The sequence below is a fragment of the Calonectris borealis genome, chromosome 28 (genome assembly GCF_964195595.1).
Source record: "Calonectris borealis chromosome 28, bCalBor7.hap1.2, whole genome shotgun sequence".
Lineage (NCBI taxonomy): Eukaryota > Metazoa > Chordata > Aves > Procellariiformes > Procellariidae > Calonectris > Calonectris borealis.
The window spans coordinates 1700799-1723901 of record NC_134339.1 but is presented as its reverse complement, the minus strand read 5'-3'; the positions used below and the strand labels follow the sequence as shown (position 1 = coordinate 1723901).

The following is a 23103-nucleotide window of genomic DNA, read 5'->3' as shown; positions in this document are numbered from 1 at the left end:
AAATCTCACAGTTGGGGTAGGTAAGTTCTGGAAATGTACTTGGAAAGGCTGTGAAATCATCGTCTTTGGGGATACAGAATTCAACCAGACACGGGAATATGAGGGTACAGGGAGAGGACATTTGGGGATGGGGATATGAGTTAATAGAGACAGGGAATATGGGCCCTAGGGGAGGCAGGGATGTGGGGTAGGGGAACACAGGGAGGTGTGAGGGGAGGGGACAGGAGATAGGGGGACCCAAGAACAGCAGAGGAGGGGACAGAGCGACGCGGGGACACACGGTCACAGCCATGGCAGGCTGTGCTGCCCCCTGGTACGTGCTCTCTGTGGGCAGGCGGGGGTCCCGGCAGGGCGCAGCATGGTCCCGGGGATGCTTGGGGCTGGGCCAAGGGGCTGATGTCCCCATGCGCTTCCCGGCATCGGGGCTGGGGGACCCCTGGCTCTTCGGTGTGGGGGTCAGTGGGGCTGGGTTCCAGTTCAGGAGCACAGTGGGTGGTGGTGGGGGTGTCACCCCCCCCCGGGCCTGGGAGAGCAGGGGGGTTTGTTTCTCTCCCACCCAAGGGCTTTTGAGGGGGGCCCTGCTTCACCCTGGGCTCTGGAAGTGAGCAAGGTTTGGGGGGGGTCTGTTGGGCCAGAGACCACCAACAGGACCTGCCCAGGGTAACCTGGGGTTTACAGCCCTGCCGGCACCTTCCCGCTGCCTGAGAGGGGAAGAAACTCCGGCAGCTTTCACCCGCCCTACTGCCTGTCCTCAGGGAAGCCGGGTGACCCCGCCGCCCCGTCCCAGGGCTCTGCGGCCTCGGACCTCCCTCTGCCCAGGCCTCTCCCAGCTCCCGGCTGCGGCCACGTGTCCTGTCTGGGCTATAATTACCCAGGCACATTCCTGGGGGGTCACAGGAGCTTCCCGGAGCGGCGGCAGGCGGTAAGAGGAACGAGTGCGTGGCAAGGCACAGTGCGGCATGCTGCACGGCGATGCAGGACACAGCATACGGCATGCACCACGCCAGGCTGCAAAGCTTGTGGCCCGAGCGAGGACACGCGACACCGTGCAAACACAGCGAGCAACACGTGAGGTGCCACTCGTGACAAGGTGGGGGGGCGACAGCGTGCAGTGCACTGCGGTGTGACACAGCGTGCCATGCGAGGATCAGCACACCCCGAAGTAAGCAGTGCAAGAAGGCGCATGACATGCAACGTCACACGCAACTCGCAGTGCAATGCATCGCAACACGCGACAGGCAGCACAACGTGTGACAGGCCGTGCACAGCAGTCACGGCCACGCACCGAACGGCTGGGACAGGTGGCTTCGCCAGGGAGCTGTTACGGGGACCAGCGGCTTTGCTGCTGTTGGAGCACCAGTAGTTTCAACTAAGGGGCAATGGATGGGGAAGGGCTTGGTGGCTTCTGCTATAGGGTGGAGGGTTTGATGGGGGACAGTGGGCTGAGCTATGGGACTGTGGCTTTCAGTTGGGGCGGCACTGTTGGCTGTGGGTCAGTAGCTTCATCCTGAGGGTTCAGCAATGAGGCAGATGAGGGACATCAGCCTCAATTACGGGGCAGCAACATGGCCTGTTGGTCTCATCTATGGGGCTGCAGTTTTACCAAGGGGCATTAAATTCAGCTATGGGGCAGTAGCAGTTCCTGGTGGCCTCAGCTGTGGGGTAGAGGCTTTGGTGATGGATCCAGAGGCTTTCAGTATGGGGCAGTGCCAGTAGCAGGACCCTGTGTCCCCAGCCATGGGCGTGGAGACGGCACCCTGACACCCCTGCTCCGTGTGTTCCCACAGGCAAGATGTGGGTTGCAGAGGGGCCGGCCCCAGCCCAGTGGAGCCTGCGGGACGGGGCCCATGCCGGACACTTCCTGGCCACGGCTGATGACCTCCGCACCACAGGACAGCTGGTGGACGTGGCCGTGGGCCCGGAGGGTGACGTGGCCCATGCCGTGGTCCTGGCCTCCATCAGCTCCTTCTTCCTCCGCTTCCTGGAGGGCAGGACCAGAGAGCTGCGCCAGGGCCCCCCATCTCATGTCCCCCTGCCACCCGGGGCTACGCTGTGGGGCTGGCGGGCCGTGCTGGCCTTCGCCTATGGGGGAACTCTGCCCCATGGCCGGGAGAAGGAGGTAGAGGAGGCCGCCCGGGCCCTGGGGGCCCCCCGGGTGGTGGCTGCCTGTGCCCCACGGCTGGAGAGTGACCCCCAGGAGGGGGGTCCCAAGCCCCTGGAGGAGCAGTGGGAGACGCTAAGAGCCATGGAGCAACTCCACGCCAGCGGCCTGGGCTGCGACCTCCAACTCCGGGCAGGGGATGAGGTCATCCCAGGTGAGCCGGGGGTGGGGGTCCCCCAGCAGGGGCTGGGGGGGGCAGGGCACGCTTCCCCTGGGATGAGGCAGGGATGAGGAGGTAGAGGTGTCCGCGGGGCTGGTCCCCTCAGGAGAGCTGGGGCTTTGGTGGGGGGGCCAGGACACCTGGGTTCCCAGAGGGCTGCATGGTGCAAAGGGTCCCCCTCTGCCCCCACCGTTCTTCCTCCTTCCCCCAGTCCAGCGCCTGGCCCTGAGCTGCTCCTGTGACTTCTTCCGGGCCCTCTTCACTTGCCCCATGCGGGAGGCCACCCACGACCCCATTGCCCCGCTGGCCACGGGGCTGTCCCCAGCCGAGCTGCGCCTCCTCCTCTCCTTCGCCTACACAGGGGCTGTGGCAGGGCCGTGGCCTGCTGTCCTGGAGGCAGCCGAGACCTCCCTGCGCTACCAGGCCTGGGGGCTCCTCACCCTCTGCCTGGATGTTTTCACCCATGGCCTGACCCCAGAAACTGGCCTGGACGTGCTGGCATTTGCTATGGCTTATGGGCTGACCCAGGTGGGCCGCGTAGCAGAAGACTACGTCTTGGCCACCTTCCCCAGCGTGGTGGCCACACCAGCCTTTTTGGATCTTCCTGCACACCTTCTCATCCGCCTCCTGCGCTCTGACGGTCTCAATGTCCTCCATGAACTGGAGGCCTTGGAAGCAGCATCCCGGTGGCTTATGGCCAATGGAGATGGCCAAGGAGATCTAGCCAAGGAAGTCCTGTCATCTGTTCGCTTTGCCCTCATGTCCAGCTGGGAGCTGAAGAAGGTCCCATCAGTGTCTGCAGGGGTAGCTGACCCAAAGGTCCTCCATGAGCTCGTGGTAGCAAGTTTGGCCCCCATGGCCCAGCTGCCATGCCGGGTACGCTGCTTGCAAGAGGTGCTGGTGATTTGTGGTGGAGACAAACTAACGGCCAACCTGGCTGCCCGGAAGCCCAGCAGACACCTCTGGTTTGCCCACCGCTACCTCAGTGCTGTGGGGCTGGTGAAGCAGGTGGAGTGGCGAGCACTGGGGCACTTTCCTGATGGTCCACGCTTCCGCCATGCTGTAGCTGTGGTGGGCAACATCCTCTACGTCCTGGGTGGAAAGCGCTACTACGGGGTCCATGACACCCTGGCCAGTGTCTACAGGTGAGGGCTACAGAGGACCTAGAGGTGCCATGTGGCACCGGGACACTGTGGGATCAGAGGAGGTGTTGGTGGAGCTAGAGCTGCCCCATGGCATTGTGCCATTGTAGTTGGTCAAGTGGCCCCAAGGCATTCTGGGATTGGTTGGGTGTAGGACTGGGAGGTGCCCTTCCACTCTGGGATGTTAGAGGCTTTTTGGGGGTAGGGCAGGGAGACTCCTATCTGGAGATGCCTCAGGGCATTATGGGTTTGGTATTGCCCAGAAGGAGGGGATATTCCCATGCAAGGAGACCATGTGGCCCCAAGGCATTATGGGATTGGCTGGTTGTAGGTGGGTTGTTGCCCTCAGCGGTGCCAACATCACCTCATGGCACTGTAGGTAACAGGTAGTCTCTTGCCCCTTTACCTCTCAAACCCAGGTATCAGCCTATGGATGATTCTTGGGAGCGCCTGGCCAGCATGACCTGTGGGCGGAGCTACTTTGCCGCTGTGGCACTTGGGGATTTCATCTATGCCCTGGGGGGCAGCTCGGGGGAGCTTTACTGCACAGACACTGTAGAGTGCTATGACCTGGCCAACGACACCTGGAGGTGAGACTGCTCCACGTGGACACCTGCTTTCCCATGCCCTAGCAGCCCCTTGCATTGGCCGGTGGTGCCCATTGAGTGTTTTTTGGGTCACTGAGCCTCCAATGGAGAATGGGCCTACAGTGGCCTTTGGGAGAGGTCTATTGGGTGTTGAGCAATCGTGTCCCTCGGAGGTCATTGAGTGTTGGCCAGTGATGCCTATTGGGTGGTGAATGAGTTTTTGGCCAACAGTATTCACTGAGGGTCTGTTGGCCATCTGCCAATAAGATGAATCATTTAAACATCTTCCAGCTATGTTCATTGGGTGCTCTGCTGGCTGTTGGCCAATATTGTCCATTAGGGAGTCCGCTGTGGGTTGACCAACGGTGTCTTTTGGGGTCTACAAAGCGTTGAACAGTGATGGCCCTTGGGCATCCATTATGTGTTAGCTGATGCTGCCCACTGGGGCTCATTGGGTGTTGGCCAGCATTGACTGCTGAGCGGTCAAAGGAGCCATGCCTCACCCAGGAACTCCTGGACGGGCAGGCAGTCACCATCCCTGCTTAACCTGCCCTTCACCCTCTCCCTCTCTGCTTGCCCAGGAGGTGCCAGCCCCTGCCGATGGCTCTGTGCGGGCATGCGGCGTGTGCCCTGGATGGTGCCCTCTACGTGTCAGGGGGTTGCGATGAGGCGTGCCAGTGCCAGGCAGCCATGCTGCGCTACATCCCAGGTGCGCCCGCCACGGTCCTGTCCCCCATGAATGGCCAGCGAGCTGGGCACATCATGGAGGAGGCGGGTGGGCAGCTCTATGTGGCCGGGGGGCTGTGCCAGCGGGACGGGCAGACTGGCTACAGGGACCAGCTGGCCTTTGAGGTCTACAGCCCCAAGCTGGACATCTGGGTTCTCCTCAGCCCCCTGCCCCATGCCCATGTAGTTGGGGGCGCAGCTGTGCTGGGAGGGGAGCTGCTCGTACTGGGAGGGTACAGCCATGAGACCTACCGGGAAACCCACTTGATCCATGCCTACCAGCCGGGCACCCGGCGCTGGATCACCCGGGGCACCTTGCCCCATGCCTATACTGACCTCCAGGCTTGTGTCCTCACTATACCCCCTGCCTTGCGTGGCCCCAACTGCCTTGAGGACCCCTCGAGATCACCTGACACCCCCAATAATACTTAGGGGGGCTTAAAAGCTCTGCACCCCCTACTGGGATCCCCAGGTAGCATCCATGGGCACCTCTATGGGACAAAATCGCCCCCAGATCCCTTCCCCACAATGGGTTCCTCCTCTGGTTTCCTGCAACTCCCCCCCACTCCCAGGGTACATGCCCTAGACTGTGGGGACCCCATGGGACACAAAGACTCCCCACACTGCAACCCTGTGCCTCCAGGAATACTCACTCCCCTGCCTTAACCCCTTCACTGGGAGTTGGGGAATCCCCCAATTTCCCCCCCAACTTGGGCTGAATAAAAGTGGCTCCTGAACTGCCCATCTGGGTCTTGTTGTTTCTGCTGAGGAGCCCAGACATCCAGGTGCTTCTTGCAAGGAACAGGAGACGAGCAGGAGACCAATGGCCTGAGTGTCCTGGATGGGTGGTGGTGGGGACCAGAATTGCCTGGATTCCTGGGTCCCCTGGGAGCAGTGGGTGGAGGGCACTGAGGCTCTGGGTGTCTGCGTTCATTGGGCGTGGGGGAGGGTGTGTGTGTCTCGGGATTGAGAGGCATCTTGGGGTGCATGGGGGATCCTGAGAGAATAGGAGAGTCCTGGGGTGCCAGGGTTTTGGGGTAGATGGCAGGGTAGATGGGGAGCATGGGGAGTCCTGGGGGCTTTGGGGTTCCTAGGTGGTTCTGGGAGCTCTTGGCTTCTTGCAGTGACCTGGAGTGCTTCTTGTGTGGAGAGGTGAGAGGTTCCTAGGGAGGACTTGCAAGGAGAGGCAGAGGTAATGGGGATTCTGGGAGATATTGGGGTCCTGGGATGGAACTGAGGGTCCTGGGATGTGTAGGGGAGGGTTGCATGTTCTCATGGCTCCCCAAAACAGTATTTTAGATGTGGTCTATCCCGAGCAGAGCCAGATAATAACTTCCCTTGGTCCACTGGCTATGCTCCTGTTAACCCAGCCCAAGCTTCTGTTGCTCTCTCTTTGCTGCCAGGGTGCAGTGCTGGATCTTGTTCACCTTTCTGTCGACCAAGACACACAGGTCCTTTTCTGTAACTCTGCTCCCCAGCCAGTCTGTCCCCCGCCAGCATTGTCGTGGCCTTCCTTCCAAGGTACAGGACTTTGCATTTGTCCTTGTTGACTTTCATCAGGTTTCTGTCAACCCATTTCTCCAGGGTGAATGGTGCTTCCTGAACGGTAGTCCTGTTGGAAGCATACAAACTGATCCCTCCCAACTGGTGTCGTCTGCCAACATGATAAAAGCACACTCGGTCATCTCCTCCATGTCATTGACAAAGATGTTTGTTAAACAGAAGAGTTTCCAGTACAGCACTGTATGGTACCCACATGTTACCAGCACCACAGTGGAGTATGATCCATTAACCACTAGCCACTGGTCGTGACCTTCACACCACTTTTTACCCGTCCACTTCTCCAGCCATTCAGAGCTTGATGGCCTAACTTGGATGCCATGACATTGTGGGAGAAGTGTCAAAAGGAAGTCAAAGCTCCTGGAGAGGTGAGAGCTGATGCATGCTGCCCCACCACAGAGCCTAAGCACAAGAATGTGAGAAACAGCAGTGTTACAAAACAAGAAAAGGCGTCCTTAATCACCAACATTGCTATATAAGACCAGAAGGGGCTGAAAAATGTCCCAAGATGTAGTAAAAGTATCTGATAAAGTAAAAAAATCAATGTAAAGAAAGAGTTCAAACTGAAAAGTGATAGGGCTCTCTGGGGTCTCCTCAAGGCCATCCATGTGTCCCCTGGATGCTCTGAGGGTAGCCGAGGTCTCTTGGGCTGTTGCAATCATCTCTAGAGTTGTTCAGAGGGATTCTGGGTCAAATTTGGGGTCTCTGGGGCTGTTCCTGTTGTCCCAGGAAAGAGGGAGAGAGTATGGTGGGGTCAGAGGACAGCACCAACACACAGACAAATGCTTGCTTACAAACGCAGAGCTTGCGTGTCCACAGATGCCCTAGCACACGGGAGCTTGACCAGCAGACACACTTGCGTAGAAGGATGCGCACCCCAGCTGGCCAAGCACAGGCACACGTACCCTTCTGTGGACCAATTAACTAATCTGGCAGAAAGCCTGCTGACCCACCGTAGCTGGATGATATATCTGGGACAGTTAGAACTGGAACGGCGTTTGAGACTGCAAAAGTGATTCATATGATCTAGTCACTGCATTTGTGCACCAGTGCTGGCAGCCTGACGTTTGACCCCCGCCAATGACAATGACCCCCTATGTCTCCTTTTCGCACCTCCCAAAATATTTGGATAATTTCTTCACAGGTGATCACAAAGTTTGGCCAGCCCCTGGACATTTTGTCCTAGAGTGATCCCTTACAAGTTACCTCTGAAGCCTCCCACCCTCCTCCATTTCCAGCCATCCCATGACGGGTCATGCAGAGGCACTGACACCTACTGTTTCCTGAACTTATTACGTGACAGTGGGACATGCAGTGGGATGCTTTTCCCATATGATTCAATCCTACAGTGAAGGATCGTACCTTTGGGGCAAAAGTCTGGAAGCTGGGTATAAGTGGACTTTTCCTCTCTATCTTCACTGTTCCAAGTACTGAAGACAATTTTGTCATTCACTGTACCCTGCCAGCAATACGGGAGATCCAATGAAATGAAACTAGCACCCATTTAAAATTCAGGCAAAAAGAATATTTATTCTGTGATTAACAACCTGGCACTGAGTTGAAAGCATAGCCCATCTCTTTGTGCATCATTCGAACAGAAGCAGTTGGGACATAGAGTACAAAGTAAGCTCTGCTTTCCCACATTCATCCCAAAACCAGGCAGTGTCAGCCCCAAACGGTCACTGACCAGTTTAGGACATCTTCTCCCCCTGCCAAGTACCCAAGTAATTATTTCAGATCTAGAAACCTCAAAGTGTGTGAGAGTAATGCTAGGGGAAGGAGCTGGGTGGCTTCTCCCTGGGCAAGCAGATCTTCCCCTTGTAAAACAAGGGTACGTGAAGCAGAGTCACTACCCTCCGTCTCTTTCTCTGAACGCGCAGAAGCATTTACAAGGTATTGCCAGCATATTTCACTCTGACATGACCGATGGCCTTGACACCCCTGTCCAGGCTGTAAGCAGAAGGGGTCCTCAGGGTGCTGAGGTTTGTGACCATCAGCTTCCTGGAGAAGGACTTGAATGAGACATTCAGAGGACTGTGGTGGACCCACAGCTCCTTCGTGGTGCAGAAGGAGGAACTTGCAGGAGGACTGCGCTGTATCCCCAGGTCTTTAATCGTGCAGTAAGTGACCTCAGGGCACAACTCTACTTCCTTGATGGTACAGAATGTGGGACGCTGGAGGGGGCTTTTGAAGCTGCTGAGATGCATCGCAGGGCTTCCTGTTGACTCCTTCCACCTCAGCAGCGGATACTGCACCTCTTGGGTCTTGAGGGACTTGTGCCAGGAGGGCCACCCCACCAGACACATCCATGCCAGCCAGCCTGCTAAAGCCAGCATGGTCAGGACCAACAGAGCCAAGGAGGCCAGGTAGAGCACCCAGTGCAATAGGCAGCAATGCCTCAGCACCCACTGCCCCCACTGCGGACTCTCCCCACCTGCCTGTGAGTGCAGCATGGGTACGGCCAGTCCTGGGGTGGAGCACGGGCAGAGGGGGAGAGGTGCAGGTGGAGGGGAAGGTGCAGGCTGGGTGAAGCGTGTGGTGTCCAGGGGAGCTGGCAGCATTGGGGCGTGAGTGGAAAGCATGGTGGTGGAGACCACCGGTGTGGTCAATGTCAGAGGAGGAAATGATCTGACAATGGAAGAGGCCTTTAGCATGGCAGTAGAAGGCACTGCCATGGAGGTGGTGGAAAACGCGCCAGTGGACACCATGAGAGTGGCGTAGGTGTTGGTAGTGCTGGCGGCGACGATGGTTTGGGGACGGCTGCTGGTGCTGGGGGGTCTGGTGCTCACAGTGGTTGGCAGTGAGGTGGTGGAGACGAGGGTGGCGGATCTGTGTGGGGTGCTGGTGGAAGCAGCAATGAGGACAGCGGCAGTGCTGGGGGTCTGTGTGGGTGTGGCGGTGGGACTGGCTGGCGGAGGAGTAGTGGTGCTGGGAGCTCTGGTGCTTGCAGGCATCACAAGCAAAGTGCTTGGGGCGAGGCTGGAGCTACAAGGGGTGCTGAGGGGAGGTCTTGTGGTAGTGAGGGGAGGCCAGGTAACAGCATGGGGCATGGTAGTGTGCTCTTTGGGGATTGGTGGACGAGGGGGGAAGATTGTGGTAGCTTTCTCCATCGTTTCTTCCCCATCATCGTATTCATCCTCTTCCTCCTCATCCGCATCCCCCAAGCTGCCGCAGTTGGGCTTGAAGTGGATGATGGGCTTCTGCCAATGCTCAGGGGGGCTGTGGCACAGCACCTTCTCAGGGGCGACCTCCACCTTTGTCTTCTCCAGGCCCCGCTCCGGCTGATAGACGCTGCCATCATTCTGCCAGATCCAGGCCCGCAGGTAGCGCAGGTCGCAGTCGCAATGCCAGGGATTCTCGGTGAGGAAGACGTACGCAAAGAGGTGCCCCTCAGGGAAGAAGTTGGTGGGCAGGGTCTGCAGGCGGTTCCCTGAGAGCCAGAGGGTCTCCAGGTTTTGCAGATCCTGCAGCAGCTCCTTGGGGAGCTCCTCCAGGAGGTTGTCCGAGAGGTCCAAGTACTTGAGAGCCCTCAGCCCCACGAAAGCCTCCGGGGGCAGCGTCCGCAGCCAGTTCCCTCGCAGGTCCAGGTCCTGCAGCCGCGGCACAGCGCGGAAAGCCCCCGGGGCCAGCGTCACCAGTCTGTTGTGGGCCACGGCCAGGTGGGTGAGCGCGGGCAGGCCCTGCAGGGCGGGCAGGGCCCCCAGCGCATTGTGGGAGAGGATCAGCTCCCTCAGGGATGGCAGCAGGGACCCGGTGTGCAGGGCCGCCAGCCCGTTGTCAGCCAGGTCGAGGTCCTGCAGCTGGGTGAGGGGCAGGAAGGCGGCGGTGGAGAGGGATACCAGGCGGTTGGCGTTGAGCAGCAGGATGCCCGTGTCCGTGGGCAGGTCTGGGGGCACCGCGCTGAGAGCCTGCCCTGTGCAGTTCACCTCCAGGAGGTCCTTGACCTTGTTCATCTCCGACGGGCAGGGCTGGCCTGGGTCAGTAGTGCCGGCGGTGGGCAGCAGGGCCGGAAGGATGAGCGGGAGCAGGGCAAGGACCTGCATGGCCTGGAGGGGAGAGCCGAGAGGCGTGGGCACAGGCAGGCACGCACCTACACGCCGCCTTTCTTCACGCGCAAGCACCGTTTGCAACAGAGCTGGCATCCCCCACCAGACCCTCTGGGAGCCCTCTGAGCCCCACAGCTCCTCCCTGGGAGGATGGAAAGGAGAGATGAGTCCCACACCTTCTGCCAGCACCCACCCTGTGATCTCACCCTTGGAGGGCAGCAGGCTCAGCAAGGAGACACCATCTCTGGCCTTTTGTTCACCTCATCCTCCTCCGTGGGAGGGAGAACCTGATTCACACGCCTCCTCATGGCAGTGCCACCTCTGCTGGGGTGGCACTGCTGCCCTCACCACTGCAAAAGCAGTGGCTCTGCAGTGTTCACATCCCACACCCACCCCAGCCCAGAAAAGCCGTGTGCTGGAAGAGGCTCCCTGAATACGCTCTTACCCAACGCCAGCTGAGACCTCTCCTTGATTTGAGTTCACAAGGTAGGAGCACGAATCATGTGAAAAGAAATTCCCATGCACAGACGTGGCTACCCTGACTGCCCGACCCCCAAAGGACGCTGCTTCCCCAGGACTCACCCGTGGACCCTCCAGCGTTTGCTCTCCTGCTGTTTTGCCTCCCTCCTGCCCAAGGGCTGGGCGCTGCTCTGGCGGCAGCACCAGCGGCGGGGCTGCCCAGGCTCTCTATCAGCATGCACAGCTGTGGGAAGGGAGCTGCGGCTTCCTGAGCAGCCAAACACATCTCCTGTCCTTCAGCACAGTCCTCGCTTTAACTGCACTGCCACACCACTGTCTCCTTGGAATAGTCTCAACCAGAGACCGGCTGCATAATTTCTTGCTTCTGTGCAGTAAAGGAGGGAGAGTCGCACCCAGGAGGAGCCCTTGCATGCCCCTTTGCCCCCAGTGCCGCACCTTTTTACATCCCGGGAAAAGGGTCCCTCGCACAAATGTCTGCACCTTCCTCCTCAGCGTGCTCTGGGCTTTGATCCTGAAGGCACCTCAACCTGGGGACCGCAGCCTAGTTGGCATACCAGTGAGAAACAGTTTCTGCACAGTACCTCAGCCAGTTGTTTGTGGTGTAGACAAGGGATCCTTTCTTTCTGGCTTGCCAGGAAAAATGGGGATGGCTCTTCTGGAGAGATGAGAGGCAGCTTTAACATTTATGGGAGAAGCCGCAGCACAGACCAGGCAAGGAGATTAGAAGCAGAGGAAGGAGCTCGGTTTTGCAATTCCTCCTGCTGCCTGTTTCTGCAGCCGAGCTGTCTCCACTTCCCTGACTCATAGGTCACTGCAGAGCATCTTGGACTGCAGGGCGGAGGGTCACCCAAAAGCTGCAAGGGGAGATGCTACAGTGGAGGGGAGATATTGGTTTTCTACTGGTTTTCTGTTCTGTGGATTGTGGTGGGTCAACCCCGGCCAGCAGCTAAGCACCCACCAGCCACTCGCCCACTGCCTTTATAGCAGGATGGGGGGGAGAACTGGAAAAGCAAAAGTCCAAAAAGACCTTTGTGGGTCAAGATAAAGACAGTTTAATGAGTGAAGGAAAGAAAGAGAGAAAAAAAGTGATGCAAAAGCGTTCACTCACCACCTCCCACCAGCAAATCAATGCCCAGCCAGTCCTCGAGCAATGGTACCTTGGAAAAACTCCCCCCCTCCCAGTTTTATTGCTGAGCGTGACGCTGCATGGTATGGAATATCCCTCTGGTCCACTGGGGTCAGCTGTCCCTCCCGCCTCCTCTCCCAGCCTCTCCCTCACCCCCAGCCCACTCACTGCAAGGGCACTTTAGTTCCGCGTGCAGTAAGAGGGCTGGAGGCAGCAGCAGAGGCAGAACTTGGGGGGCTGTTTTTTGGCTCTGCATCAGTGATTTCCAACAGAAAGCAGGGGATAGGAAGGGAGAGAGCAAATGTAACCCTGGCCTTCTCATAGGATCCCAGGGATTAATCCTGCATGTGGTTTTCCCTCCTCCACAGCACTACTCCTACCCTTACCCTGGGCCCACAGCATCCCCCATGACGCCACCAGTCGTTCTTCCATGCCACGGCCCCACGTTCCCAACCCACAGCCCTTATCATTGCTTCTGCCTCTCTGTCTGCCTTTTCCAGGTGAATGAACGCAGTAGGACACTTTGAACCTTCAAAAGGTCCTTCACCCCACCTGCTTCACTCCCTGAAGGAGAAGGAGCAGAAGACCCAAGCAGTCCCCTGCCACAAGCCTTGCTGAAGGGGAAGGGGCACACTGTACCGGAGGAAAGGGTGCACAGGTCAGGAGTCATCTGCAGGCACACTCTTCCCATGGCTGGTTATGAGCAGTGAGGAGGAGGCCAGGAGAGATCCTGAGGTCCTGACATCCAGGTGGGGAGAGCAAAGGAGCAGGGATGGTGTCTCCCTGCTGAACCTGCTTCCCTCAGGTGAAGTCAAGAGGGAGATGAGGGTTACGTCAGCCATCCTGCTAGCGACGATGCTTTTGCCCCACATTTGCAGTCTACTCTTTCATTTCTGTCCTAGGTTCACTCCTTTATCCTGCCCATCAGCTTCCTCCCCTGCTCCAGAGCCTGTTCCCACAGGTCGGTATCCCATGAGGTTGTTACCCCAACCTTGATTGCACCCACAGACTGTTTCAAGTGGGGGTTTGGAGGGAACGAGGTGATCCAGGCTGCTTCCACTGCCTTTAGCACCTCACCAACACCGTATGTGACTCTGGGAAACAGGAAGGAGATCATGAGGTGATGGTGCCTTAGGGTCATAGCAACATGCAACTGCATTGCCCCTGGCTTGAGGAGCACGGTGCTCCTGCTCCAGCGCAGAAAGCAGGGTCTGTATCTTCACCTTCCCACCAGCCTTCTTTAGGGACACGAACGTCCAACCACTCTCCAGAGCCCTGGCAGCAGGTGCCACCCTCCTGCTGCCTGTCCCTGTAGACTTGTCACATTGTTCACAGGAGGCTTTGGAGTGCTCTGTCACTGGGTTCTTCCACAAGCCCCTCAGCTACTGCAGGCCTCACAGCTGATTTGGCATCTGCTGCATCGTGTGGATTTGTGCACAGCAAGGAACAAAGCTGAGACGTGACTACCAGCCTCTGAGAGCATTACTCCTGGGGGCTGGGCAGCCCTGGAGAGAAAGGTGCCCTAATAGCATCTCTGAGCTCCGGGCTCCTCCATGGTGGAAGGATGGAGCTGCCCTGGGCTAAGCATGAATAGACCTACCCTCACACACACGCAAGTGCATCCTCTTTCATTTCTAAGAAGTCCATGAATTCAGCAGTAATGGTGAAGCCTGCCCTTGGGAAGGTCCACGCTTGCTGGATATCCGTTGAATGGAGGATCTGGTGCAAAAGCATGTCTGGCCTCAGAGGAAGCACATACTTCTATCCTCCCCTTGCAGGTAGTAGTTTCCACTGCAGCAAAATAATCTGGAGTTGCCCAAAACCATGCCTCAATATGAGATGCCCTTCTTCAGATGAATTTTTGGTTTTTCCAGCTTTGTTTCAGCCCACATGGGACATTCTGAGCCTGCTCCAGGTTCCTCAGCACTGTAAGCAAAAGCAGCTTTTCCTCCCCCAGAACGAGCAACCAAAGGTGGGATCCACCTCGCAGTGTTAGATGTCTCCTGGTCACAGGTGAGCTCGTCACCTGGGCTTGTGCTGCAGGCAGGTGTGGGGACAAGAACAGCCATGGGCCGATCCCACTGACACGCCTTCGTTGTCTCCTGCAGGATGTGGTGAACCATTTTCTCAAAAGTGCGTGCAACTCTCCCCAGGCTAAAAGGAGATGGAGACAATGCCTCAGGCACAGACATTTGGTGCTGACACACATACAGACAAATCCCACGGAAGTAACTTTATTCTGTACATTTAAAAAGCGATCCCTGTTGCGGGAGTATCTTTTCAGTTGAAGAGTTGTTCAAAGAGCAGAGAGCAAGGATAAAAGGTGACAGTAACTAGTTGCACTTGGGAAAACTCTGACCAAACATAACGGGTTAATTCTTCCCCTTGAGAGAGGTGCAGCACCGGGACAGAGGTCCAGAGAGGTAACGAGATCTCCACACTTGGAGGTCCTACACAATTCAGCTGAACAAGGTCCAAAGACACCTAAAACAGCTTTGAGGTTATCCCTGCTGTGAGCAGGTGGTTGCAACAGAAACCTCCACAAGTTCCTTCCAACCTAAATCCTTCTGTGAGTCTGAACTCCTGAGGTCCCCTGAAAAAGCTTTCTCTTACTCCCTCCCCTTACTCAGGGCCACATTTTGAGCCACGTCCCAGGACCCAGCCAGACCCAAGGGTGGACTCTCATCCCCTCGAATGATGCCAGTGGAAATGTGAAGATGGGAATCTCCTCATCAACACTGAAAAATGCCACCCGTCCCTCTTCATAATCCAGAGAGACCCGGATCCGCTTGGGAGTCTGGATTTCAGGAAGGAGAGTACGATTAGGGGATGTGAGAGCTTGGAAATGCCCTGCCCACTGCCCCACTGCCCAGATGCCCTCCTCCGGTTTAAACTCAATCTCGCCCTTTCTTTTCACATCTTCTCTAGAGACCCCTACAGTCCATCCTCCTCCATCCACCGCCTCCACCTCCCAGTAGCATCTCCCCGAGGTGAAGCCTTCACGGCCCAGCACGCAGCGCCACGGGTTAAATCTCTCAGGGATATCGGGGATGTCCTGTCGCGTGTCTTCTCGTTTCACACTTTTGCAGTCATCAGACAGGACAAGGTCGCAGTGGGCTGTGTCTGGATCCAGAACCACGTTCACTGCAGGAGAGATGGAGTCAACACATCAGGGCAGAGCTCACCCCAGGAGAGATTCTTTGCTGGGGCTGCATAAGGAAGAAGAAAAAGGGTGCAAGCGATAGCTGGCAGACTGTGGCATGGGAAGCTGCACAAGATAACAATATTAGTGCAAGGAACAGAAAACGAAGCAGAGAGATGACATCGAGCAGAGAGCGAAGAGGATCGGCTGAAGAAATCCCCACGTCTCTAAAACGCGGCCAGCACTGCTCAGAGGACCAGGACCCTCCAGATTTGCCCGTAACTGGGGCATGCACCAAATGAACAAGGAGTCCAAGTGTTACACTTCCTCCGTAAAGTGAGGGTTGGCAGAAGCATTCCTGGTCCCACCAGCATAACTGCGGGAGGGGAACTTCCAGGAAGGGAGATCAAAGCAAGGAAGATGATTCAGCATCCTGAAAACCAGACTTTAATTACCTTCTTCTATAGGCACTGCATATCTTCTCCATGCTTTGAAAAAAAACAAACAAACAAACCATAAAAAACCCACAGATGAGAGGTAATCTGAACACACTTGTACTGGATTAGCTCAGAATAATGATATGCCAGTGCAGTTGCACATTTTCTGAATTGTTGCTATATCTGTGAAAGTCATCTCACAGCACGTAGCTTCAAAACTTCAATGTCTAGCTACATGAAAGGGCTCCATCCATTTTCTACAAATATAATCACGCTGCCTGTCCTGATTCAGATATATATTTATGGTCTGTTTGTACTTTCTTTGAAAACTGAAAGAATTTTCTTCTTAGTATAGAAGAATTACAGGGAATAGCTTAAAAACACATACGGAACACATTTCTGAAATGAGTTCAGTATTTGCTACCTCTTTGTTTCCCAAAAGGAAAACCAAAACCAGGGCATACATGCAAAACCCAGATGAGAAAATGGCCCAACTGAAGAGTCTCCTACGTAGGAAGGAGAACGATACTCACCAAGTTCTTCAGCTTGCTTCTCTGAAATAGATAACAGATAGCACAAAGGGGTTGTGGGATACTGATTTGGATACAACCTCTCCTGTAACCGCCTGCACGTGCGGGAGGGCAGGTTTCTGCCAACACTTGGCAATGCAAAGCCCTCTCCCACCCCCAGCCTGGAGCTCTGCTCTGCAGGTGGTGGGGCAGGTTGTCCTGCTCAAATCTGAGGCAGGAAAAGGTCTCTGGGAGGTCCCTCACCTGCAAGGGACCTGTTGCAGGCCACTCTCACCCTGCCTGCACCACCGCTGCAGTCATCCACCCCCAACCCCAGACACCATCTTCAATGATCTTTAATTTTTTGATTCTCAAATTCTCTCTCCTTTTTCCCCTATCCCCCAACCACTTTTTGGTTCACTTCATACTTTAAAAATGAACATGAAAAAAAAAAACCCACCACCCTATACAGACTGTGTAAAAAGTCCTCTGTAAGGAAGAAAAGGAGACTCACCAATTTCTGCATCACAGTCCCCTGAACAACAAAGAGAAACACACACGAGTTACTACTTGACACTACTTGACTCCCCTTCCCTGGGACCCCAGCTAAAGGACCACACAGGTGAGGAGAGGCTGTGATGAAGGGAGCAGATGTGCTGATTTATACTCTGATTGCAAGGATGCTCATGATTCCTGAGTGAGCTGACTTGTATTTATTTTCCCCATCATTTATTTCCCCCTGCATTAGCACCAATTTAGCAAGAGCTCATTTTTAATAGCTAAAGGACTATTTCTTGGCAATTCTATGAGCTGCAAGCAAGACAAACAAAAATATATGACCTCTTCAAGTGTTTTGGTTTTTTTTTTAAGTTTCTTGGTCATCAAACAATCTACATTTTTATAGGAAAATTCTCAACAGCTTAGGTTTCCATAATCTTCCCCTAAAAAACAATAACTTTTCAGTACTATTTCACTACTTAAATTAAAATGAGAGTGTTAAAAAGCATTGACAGTCACTCAGGGAAAAAATCCTAATGACTTTTCAGAGTGAATTTTCACACTGTTAGGGCGTCAGGGGAGAGGAAAGTAAAGTATCTGCCTAAAAAGAACATTCAGACAGAATGAGAGGATGAATAAAAAAGTCTGAAAGTTTTCACAGAGGATTTCACCAGGAAGACGGGGAGCGAGACTTACGCAGTTCTGCCTCTTGCGTCGCTGAAAAGCAAAACCAGAACAGAGCATCATCACCAAAGCCGATTCCTTTTTCCCCGATACACTTGTTGGGGTGGGGAGGAGGCTGAAATTGCTCACGATGGAAAACTTCAGCCCAGGAGCTCCTCAAGACCTTTCTTCTCAGAACTTTTGGAGATCTTGCCCACCCTCCCTGAACCCACCTTGGGCAGAGGCCAGCGCTGTGTTGCTGGAGACCTGAGCAAGGGCTCCAGCTCCCGGGCAGCGGTGAACGGGCAGGTTTGCATTGACAAGGGAGGAGCATGGGTTAAATTTCCCCTTCAGTGCCACCTAACCATCCTGCCCCTGTGGTTTTTTAGTGCTGCGACAAAGCTGCGGCCCCTGCAAAATGAAACATGCTTCCTCCAGCTTTGGGAAGAACCTTGAGAACCTTTGAAAAGCAAAGTTCACTGTTGGTACATCTCTTCACGCTTTCTTTGGTTCTGCAATGATCTTCCTTAAAACTACAACACCATTTCATAATTTCATAATTTCATAAACTAATTTCACAATTTTCTATAGCCGCTAGCCAAACCGTTTCCCTCCCCCCTGTCCCGCCGAAATGTGCCCCATGAATTCTTCCATTTGAGGGAATACTCCGATTTCTGGAAAATGGAAAAGTAAAGCTTACCTATTTTTTTCTCATGCTTTCCTATGAAGGAAATAAAGAAATGTAAATAATTTAAGTAATCATCCCTTCCAAAGAGCACTGATTAAACCACAGTAGGAGTTACAGACACTTGCAAGGCAGAAAGGCTGCGGGGTCTGGAAGTGCTGCAGTGCCTGCACGACACACCAGCTCCATCTCTTTTGGTAAGAAATAGAGGATTTCAGTTCCCTTTATCCTCTGTATTATTTACCCCCAGAGAGGTCCTTCAGAAGGAAAGGAAGCCCTGCCAGGCCCCCAAAAGTGCAGGGCCAAGCAAATTATTGCTCCATTTCTGCGGGCAGAATCCACCCCTGGCTGGGGCAGAGGAACGGCTGGCTCACGCCGCTGTAATGCCCCCTTCCTTCTTAGCTAGCCTTTTTGTTGGAGAAAGAACCTTTCTTTTCTTGCCAGAAATTAAATTCCTCGGTCTTTAAGTTCCCTGGCACCATACAAGTGTCCAAGACACCGAGACAAGACTGCGGGACCCTCCCGGCATTTCTCAAACCCATTCTGTCAAAACCAGCGGTGGCTGAGCAGGACAGCCGCCCAGCGCCCTTCCCCAAACACTGTGCCAGACGATACCTTTAATTTTAAATAGATAAACAGCGATAACAAGGAGAGCGACCACAGCAACCAGGGCCACGCCCAAGGCGGTCATCCAAGGATGGGCGTTTTGGAAAAAGGGATCTGAAAAATAAAATCCCCGAAGGGGTTAGGTCACTCTGCAAGCAGCAACAGGAAGTAGGTTATTTCTATTTCATACAGCTCATCCTAAGCAGGTCTGAATCCCATCGAGGGGGAAAATCAGCTCCTGACTGTACTCCACAAACCAACGGAAAATAATATTAAAAAAAAAAAATCCGTTTTGGCAATTTAGCACTTGTCTGAGGCTGATGACGTTTTGCCAGCATATATTTTAGGGGATTTTTAAAGGGAAAAAGGACTTCTAACCAAATTATTTCTAGTTAAATCATGTTTTCTTTTCCTTTGGGAAAAAAAATTATAATTTCATTAGGCAACATAGGATCAGAAATAGGGTAACATATGCATCGACAGCAACACTCCAGTGCAGAGCAGTATCACCAGGAGAAAGGCACGGGCCCCCCAGGGAAAGAAAGTCTCCCAAAGTTGTTCATTCCCAAAGTAAAAAAGGGAATGAAGGATGCCGCGCAAAAGCACGTGATACTGCGGTGCAGTTTGATGTACGGTTAGTCCAGTTCACCACTGCATCTCTGTTCTGATATATTCCCCACCCCAAAACAATCTTCCAGTAAAAAGGGAGCTTTTCTGTGTGACAAGGAAGAAATAAAAATATATTCAATATATGCAGATGCTAAAATGAGACACGATGATTTATTTCTCATACCAAACCAGTAGAAAAGGATTTCACAGCAGGTGAGACTAAGGGCTCGGGTTGGTTTCTCCTTTGTTGTTTGATTCCACCTGTATTTAACCCAGGTGTCTATAGAAACTCTGCTACAACAAGGGTTGTATTTTTTTCCCCCTAAACGTGCACTTCAAGACAGAACTGGTGAATTTGGCAGCGCACCAGCACAAACGCTGCCAAAAGCCACAGCTGTTTGCACACGCAATGTGCAAAATACACTTGATGCATGAACACCCAGCCCGCAAAACGCACCTGAGATTTTTTGCCGGTGGCGGGCTCCGAGCGCAATGTTCCCATCGGACACGTTAACTCGTCCTCTGCTCACCTGATATGTAAAAAGCTGATCCCTGCTCTTGGCTGTGCAGGGCGTGTCGGACCGAGCAGGAGAGTTTCTGGTTCGTGCCCCTGGTGAGGATTATGCTGCTTTCCACTGCAAAGAGGCCGCTCTTGTCCCGGGTAACGCTTTCCGAGAGGGATGGGAGATGCTGCCCATGGGGATCTTGCCACAGCACCTGGGGCTGCGGGTACCAGCCGGCCGAGCGACAGGCCACCCGGATCCCCCCGTCCTGGTAGCGCTCCAGCGCGATGAGCGGGGCAGAGCCGCTGGCTGCAGGAAAACAGAGACCCCCGGGTGATCCTGCAGGATGCTGGATATCGGGGGAATAGGGTGGCCTGGCTGTTCCTCTGCCTGACAAGAAGGGATGAACTTCGACATAGACAAATCCCAGGGTTTTTTTAAAAACAAGCGTCAGGACATTTCTTGCAGTCTTTTTCACATAACTCAAAGTTCTACTCTGGAGGCTACTACTGCAGCAAAATAATCTGCAGGCCTGCATATTAAAATATAAAAGCACGAACCAAAACATTTTTACTATATTACCCTATGCCAAGTTTTTTCTTACACCCACTTATATGAAGAAAACAATATCAAGAACACTTCTGAAGTAGGTAGCATATCTCACGAGCTCCTCATGGCCACTCGGTAGGCAATTTTACCTCCCTGAGACCTTCTTGGTATTTTCAACTGCGGGACTTAATAAAACCCTATTTCCAAAGCAACTACCTGAAATTGCTGCTGGGAAGAAGGACAGGGAAGAAGAGCGCTGGCTACGAGCAAGTAAATTAGAGGTACCAGGGACACGGACCACAGACCTGTCACCTTCAGTTCCACCACAGCCTCGTCGTAATCCGAGTCACGGTGAACAAAGCAGGTATAATTCCCTCTGTCAGACAGTTGGACATGGAAAATTTTCAAGTCCATGCTGCCGTTGGTGAGGCTGTCCTTCAGCAACTCAGTGCGCCCTTGGTATTGAAGCATCTGCTCCCCGTACTGGTCCTGGCCCCCCTTATAGCGATGCACAAAGGGCGAGAAGTGTTCCCGAAACCAGATCACCTCTATGTCCTGCACACTCTGCTCTGGGGAGACGCGGCAAGGCAACACCACATCCTCGCCCATGGCCACGGTGATGGGGCCGGGGGGTCCCGTCACATTGAGCGGCGCTGGAAGAAACCCCCGGAGGAAGAAGAAATAACTGTGAGTTTGCTGTGGTGACTGAGCTTGGAAAACCAGCGGATGCTGCTCCGCGCAGTTCGTGTGCTGCCGTGCCGTGCCATGCCATCGCGTTGGGAGCGTAACCGCGCCGGGGGAGGCGAGGCATTGAGGGGAGGGCTGGGAGAGGGACCCCTGCCATGCAGCACGGTGAGTGGGCTGGGGCCAGGCCACTGCCTGTTCCTCTGCTTCCCGGTCCTGTGCTGCCCTGAAAGTTCTTCAAATCCCTAAAAGATGATTTGTGCTCAAGGGGACAAGTGCTGCCCATGCTGCTCAGCGTGGGGAGAAAGCAGGATAAAGAAGGAAGGAAGTGGCTGGAAGGTTTCTGGGTGGTTGGCTGGAGAAAGCAGACAACTTGGGTACAAATAAAACTCAAATATCCTCAGCTATTCACACCTAATAAAAATGTCTCAGGTGTCCGGGCATCTTTGGAAATTAAAAAAAAGGCTTATTAATAAGCTGGCCACTCAACTCACACAGAAAGTGGTTTCTGGTTGAAGAAAAACAAAAGCAAATCAACTTTTTTTTGGCAAGGTAACTTTCAAGTCAATCTTTTGCCAGGGCTACCTTGAAGAAGCTGCTTCAGGTCAGCAATCTAACAGAAAAAGAGCCCAGAATATCTTTTAAAAGATTTTTTTCGTTGTTGCTTTTTCCCTTTATTGAATTGCTTCTGCAAAGGGTCCAGTGCACCCTGGACACAGCCCAGTAAAGCGATGACATGCCAGGAATGTGCTGGGAGCAGGGAAAGTGGGGAGGGAAATGGCAGCAAACTATAATCAACTCATCAGCATCATCTAATCTCCACTTGAGTTCAGCGAGGCTGTGCTGACATGGCCGAAGGAATAAACCAGGATCCAGAGGGATGCTGGCGCTCTCAGAAGTGGACAAGGTTTATGGCAAAGGGCCTGACCCTGCCCTGTGCTCTGCCATTCACGGGGAGGATCTGCACGGGCAGCTGGGAAGATATTCAGGCTGGAAGCAACGCCACAGGGATCAGCAAGAACCAGGGGGATCCTTACCTGACTGCAGCTCGTGAACTTGGAAAACTAAACCATAAATGATAAAAGCCAGCAGAGAGCAGTGGAGGTGGAAACCGGAGGGCATCCTCTTCGCTGCTGCACAACCTGGAGACAGGGAAGGACACGGAAAGGGCAAAAGGGAGGAGAAACAAGAGAATTAAAAAAAAAGGCAGAATTCACTTTTAAACGGGTTTATTGCTGATTGCAGCCCCTTTTTATAATGTCTAGGGAAGAGCCTCAGATGCCGAAGGTTGAAATCGATTTTCCATCATCAGCCTGACTTTTCTATGTGCTTCACATACAAAGTACCTGACCGGTATAAAAAGTTCTAGGAATTTCCCACGGGGAAACAAAGGACAAGCTGCAACATCCCCTCTAATTCCATGAAAAAGCGGCAGTCGCTTTAATATGGAGCCCTTGCTTTTCTTATCCAGCCCTAAGAAGGAATGAAAGGCGCAGGACGAGAAGGAGAAACCCAGCCGGAATGCACGTGGAGCTGGGGCCGCACGCTCCTCCTCTGGGGCAGATCTGGGACTCGGTAGCACATCCCCTGCCACTGCACCAAGGGCGGGAGGTCTCAGACCAGGGAAAGCAAAATAACCAAACCACAAATTCAACACCCAGCCAAGACGGGACCCGGCCCTGCTCTGAACCCCCCTGAACCCTCTTATCACTCGCTGACTTAGTCCCGGTTCTGTTCACGAGGGTGAAAACCAGGACCAATTTTGGCAGATGGCAGAAAGCTATTTCAGTCCGCAGTTTTCCGAGAGATGCCACGTACCTGAGGCCCTGAGCTTTTTCATGGGCTCTGGGCCAGGGCAGGAGCTGCTCAGCCGTCAGCCGGTGTGTCCAGAGGGGTCACCCTGATCCAAGCTAAGCATTTCCCTGTCCGAAAACCAAACAAAAACGTCACTCTGCACCCCAGCCTGCCACCCGTTTCCTCCTGCGCTGCCGCTGCTCAAAAATGAAAGTAGCTGAGTCATTTCGGGTTTTTTGGCAATGCTTTTGCTCCAGAAATGCTGTTCTGGCAACGGCCACAGACACCCTCCACGGTTGCGTATCGCGGCCTCCTCCCAAGGCTCTGGCGGACTGGGAGGGGTGGTTACTGGCAGGGGTTTGCACGTCACCCAGAAAGAGCCTGGAGGCAGCAGTGGGAAGGGGGGAGGTGAGGGAGCTGGGATTCACGCCCAGGG

The 23103-nt window shown here is 54.3% G+C and overlaps 3 protein-coding genes across 11 annotated transcripts; 1 reads left to right on the top strand and 2 right to left on the bottom strand.

Annotated features, from left to right (window-relative positions):
- The first annotated feature begins 1612 nt into the window (after nucleotides 1-1612).
- KLHL33 (kelch like family member 33) lies at nucleotides 1613-5405 on the top strand. The gene is made up of 4 exons (XM_075175283.1): nucleotides 1613-2315; nucleotides 2533-3466; nucleotides 3883-4053; nucleotides 4632-5405. The coding sequence occupies exons 1-4, from the start codon at nucleotides 1793-1795 to the stop codon at nucleotides 5206-5208; spliced, it is 2205 nt and encodes a 734-aa protein (XP_075031384.1). The 5' UTR covers nucleotides 1613-1792; the 3' UTR covers nucleotides 5209-5405.
- A 2434-nt stretch (nucleotides 5406-7839) lies between these two features.
- On the bottom strand, nucleotides 7840-13966 carry GP1BA (glycoprotein Ib platelet subunit alpha). 4 transcript variants are annotated; one of them, XM_075175766.1, is made up of 3 exons: nucleotides 12628-13966; nucleotides 11444-11517; nucleotides 7840-10382 (listed from the first exon to the last, which is right to left on the bottom strand). In XM_075175766.1, the coding sequence occupies exons 1-3, from the start codon at nucleotides 12677-12679 to the stop codon at nucleotides 8223-8225; spliced, it is 2286 nt and encodes a 761-aa protein (XP_075031867.1). In that variant the 5' UTR covers nucleotides 12680-13966; the 3' UTR covers nucleotides 7840-8222. The 4 variants fall into 4 exon arrangements, with proteins under 4 accessions (XP_075031867.1, XP_075031870.1, XP_075031868.1 ...); XM_075175769.1 differs by lacking the exons at nucleotides 11444-11517; nucleotides 12628-13966 and adding an exon at nucleotides 11298-11437; XM_075175767.1 differs by lacking the exons at nucleotides 11444-11517; nucleotides 12628-13966 and adding an exon at nucleotides 10965-11291 and having other exon boundaries at nucleotides 7840-10524.
- A 240-nt stretch (nucleotides 13967-14206) lies between these two features.
- On the bottom strand, nucleotides 14207-23011 carry LOC142093998 (butyrophilin subfamily 1 member A1-like). 6 transcript variants are annotated; one of them, XM_075175785.1, is made up of 10 exons: nucleotides 21911-23010; nucleotides 20495-20842; nucleotides 19668-19949; nucleotides 18538-18642; nucleotides 17938-17958; nucleotides 17271-17291; nucleotides 16591-16611; nucleotides 16101-16121; nucleotides 15586-15618; nucleotides 14207-15132 (listed from the first exon to the last, which is right to left on the bottom strand). In XM_075175785.1, exons 1-10 carry the CDS (start codon nucleotides 21993-21995, stop codon nucleotides 14615-14617), a joined length of 1455 nt encoding a protein of 484 aa, XP_075031886.1. In that variant the 5' UTR covers nucleotides 21996-23010; the 3' UTR covers nucleotides 14207-14614. The 6 variants fall into 6 exon arrangements, with proteins under 6 accessions (XP_075031886.1, XP_075031889.1, XP_075031887.1 ...); XM_075175788.1 differs by lacking the exon at nucleotides 15586-15618 and having other exon boundaries at nucleotides 21911-23011; XM_075175786.1 differs by lacking the exon at nucleotides 16101-16121.
- Between the last annotated feature and the right edge of the window lie 92 nt (nucleotides 23012-23103).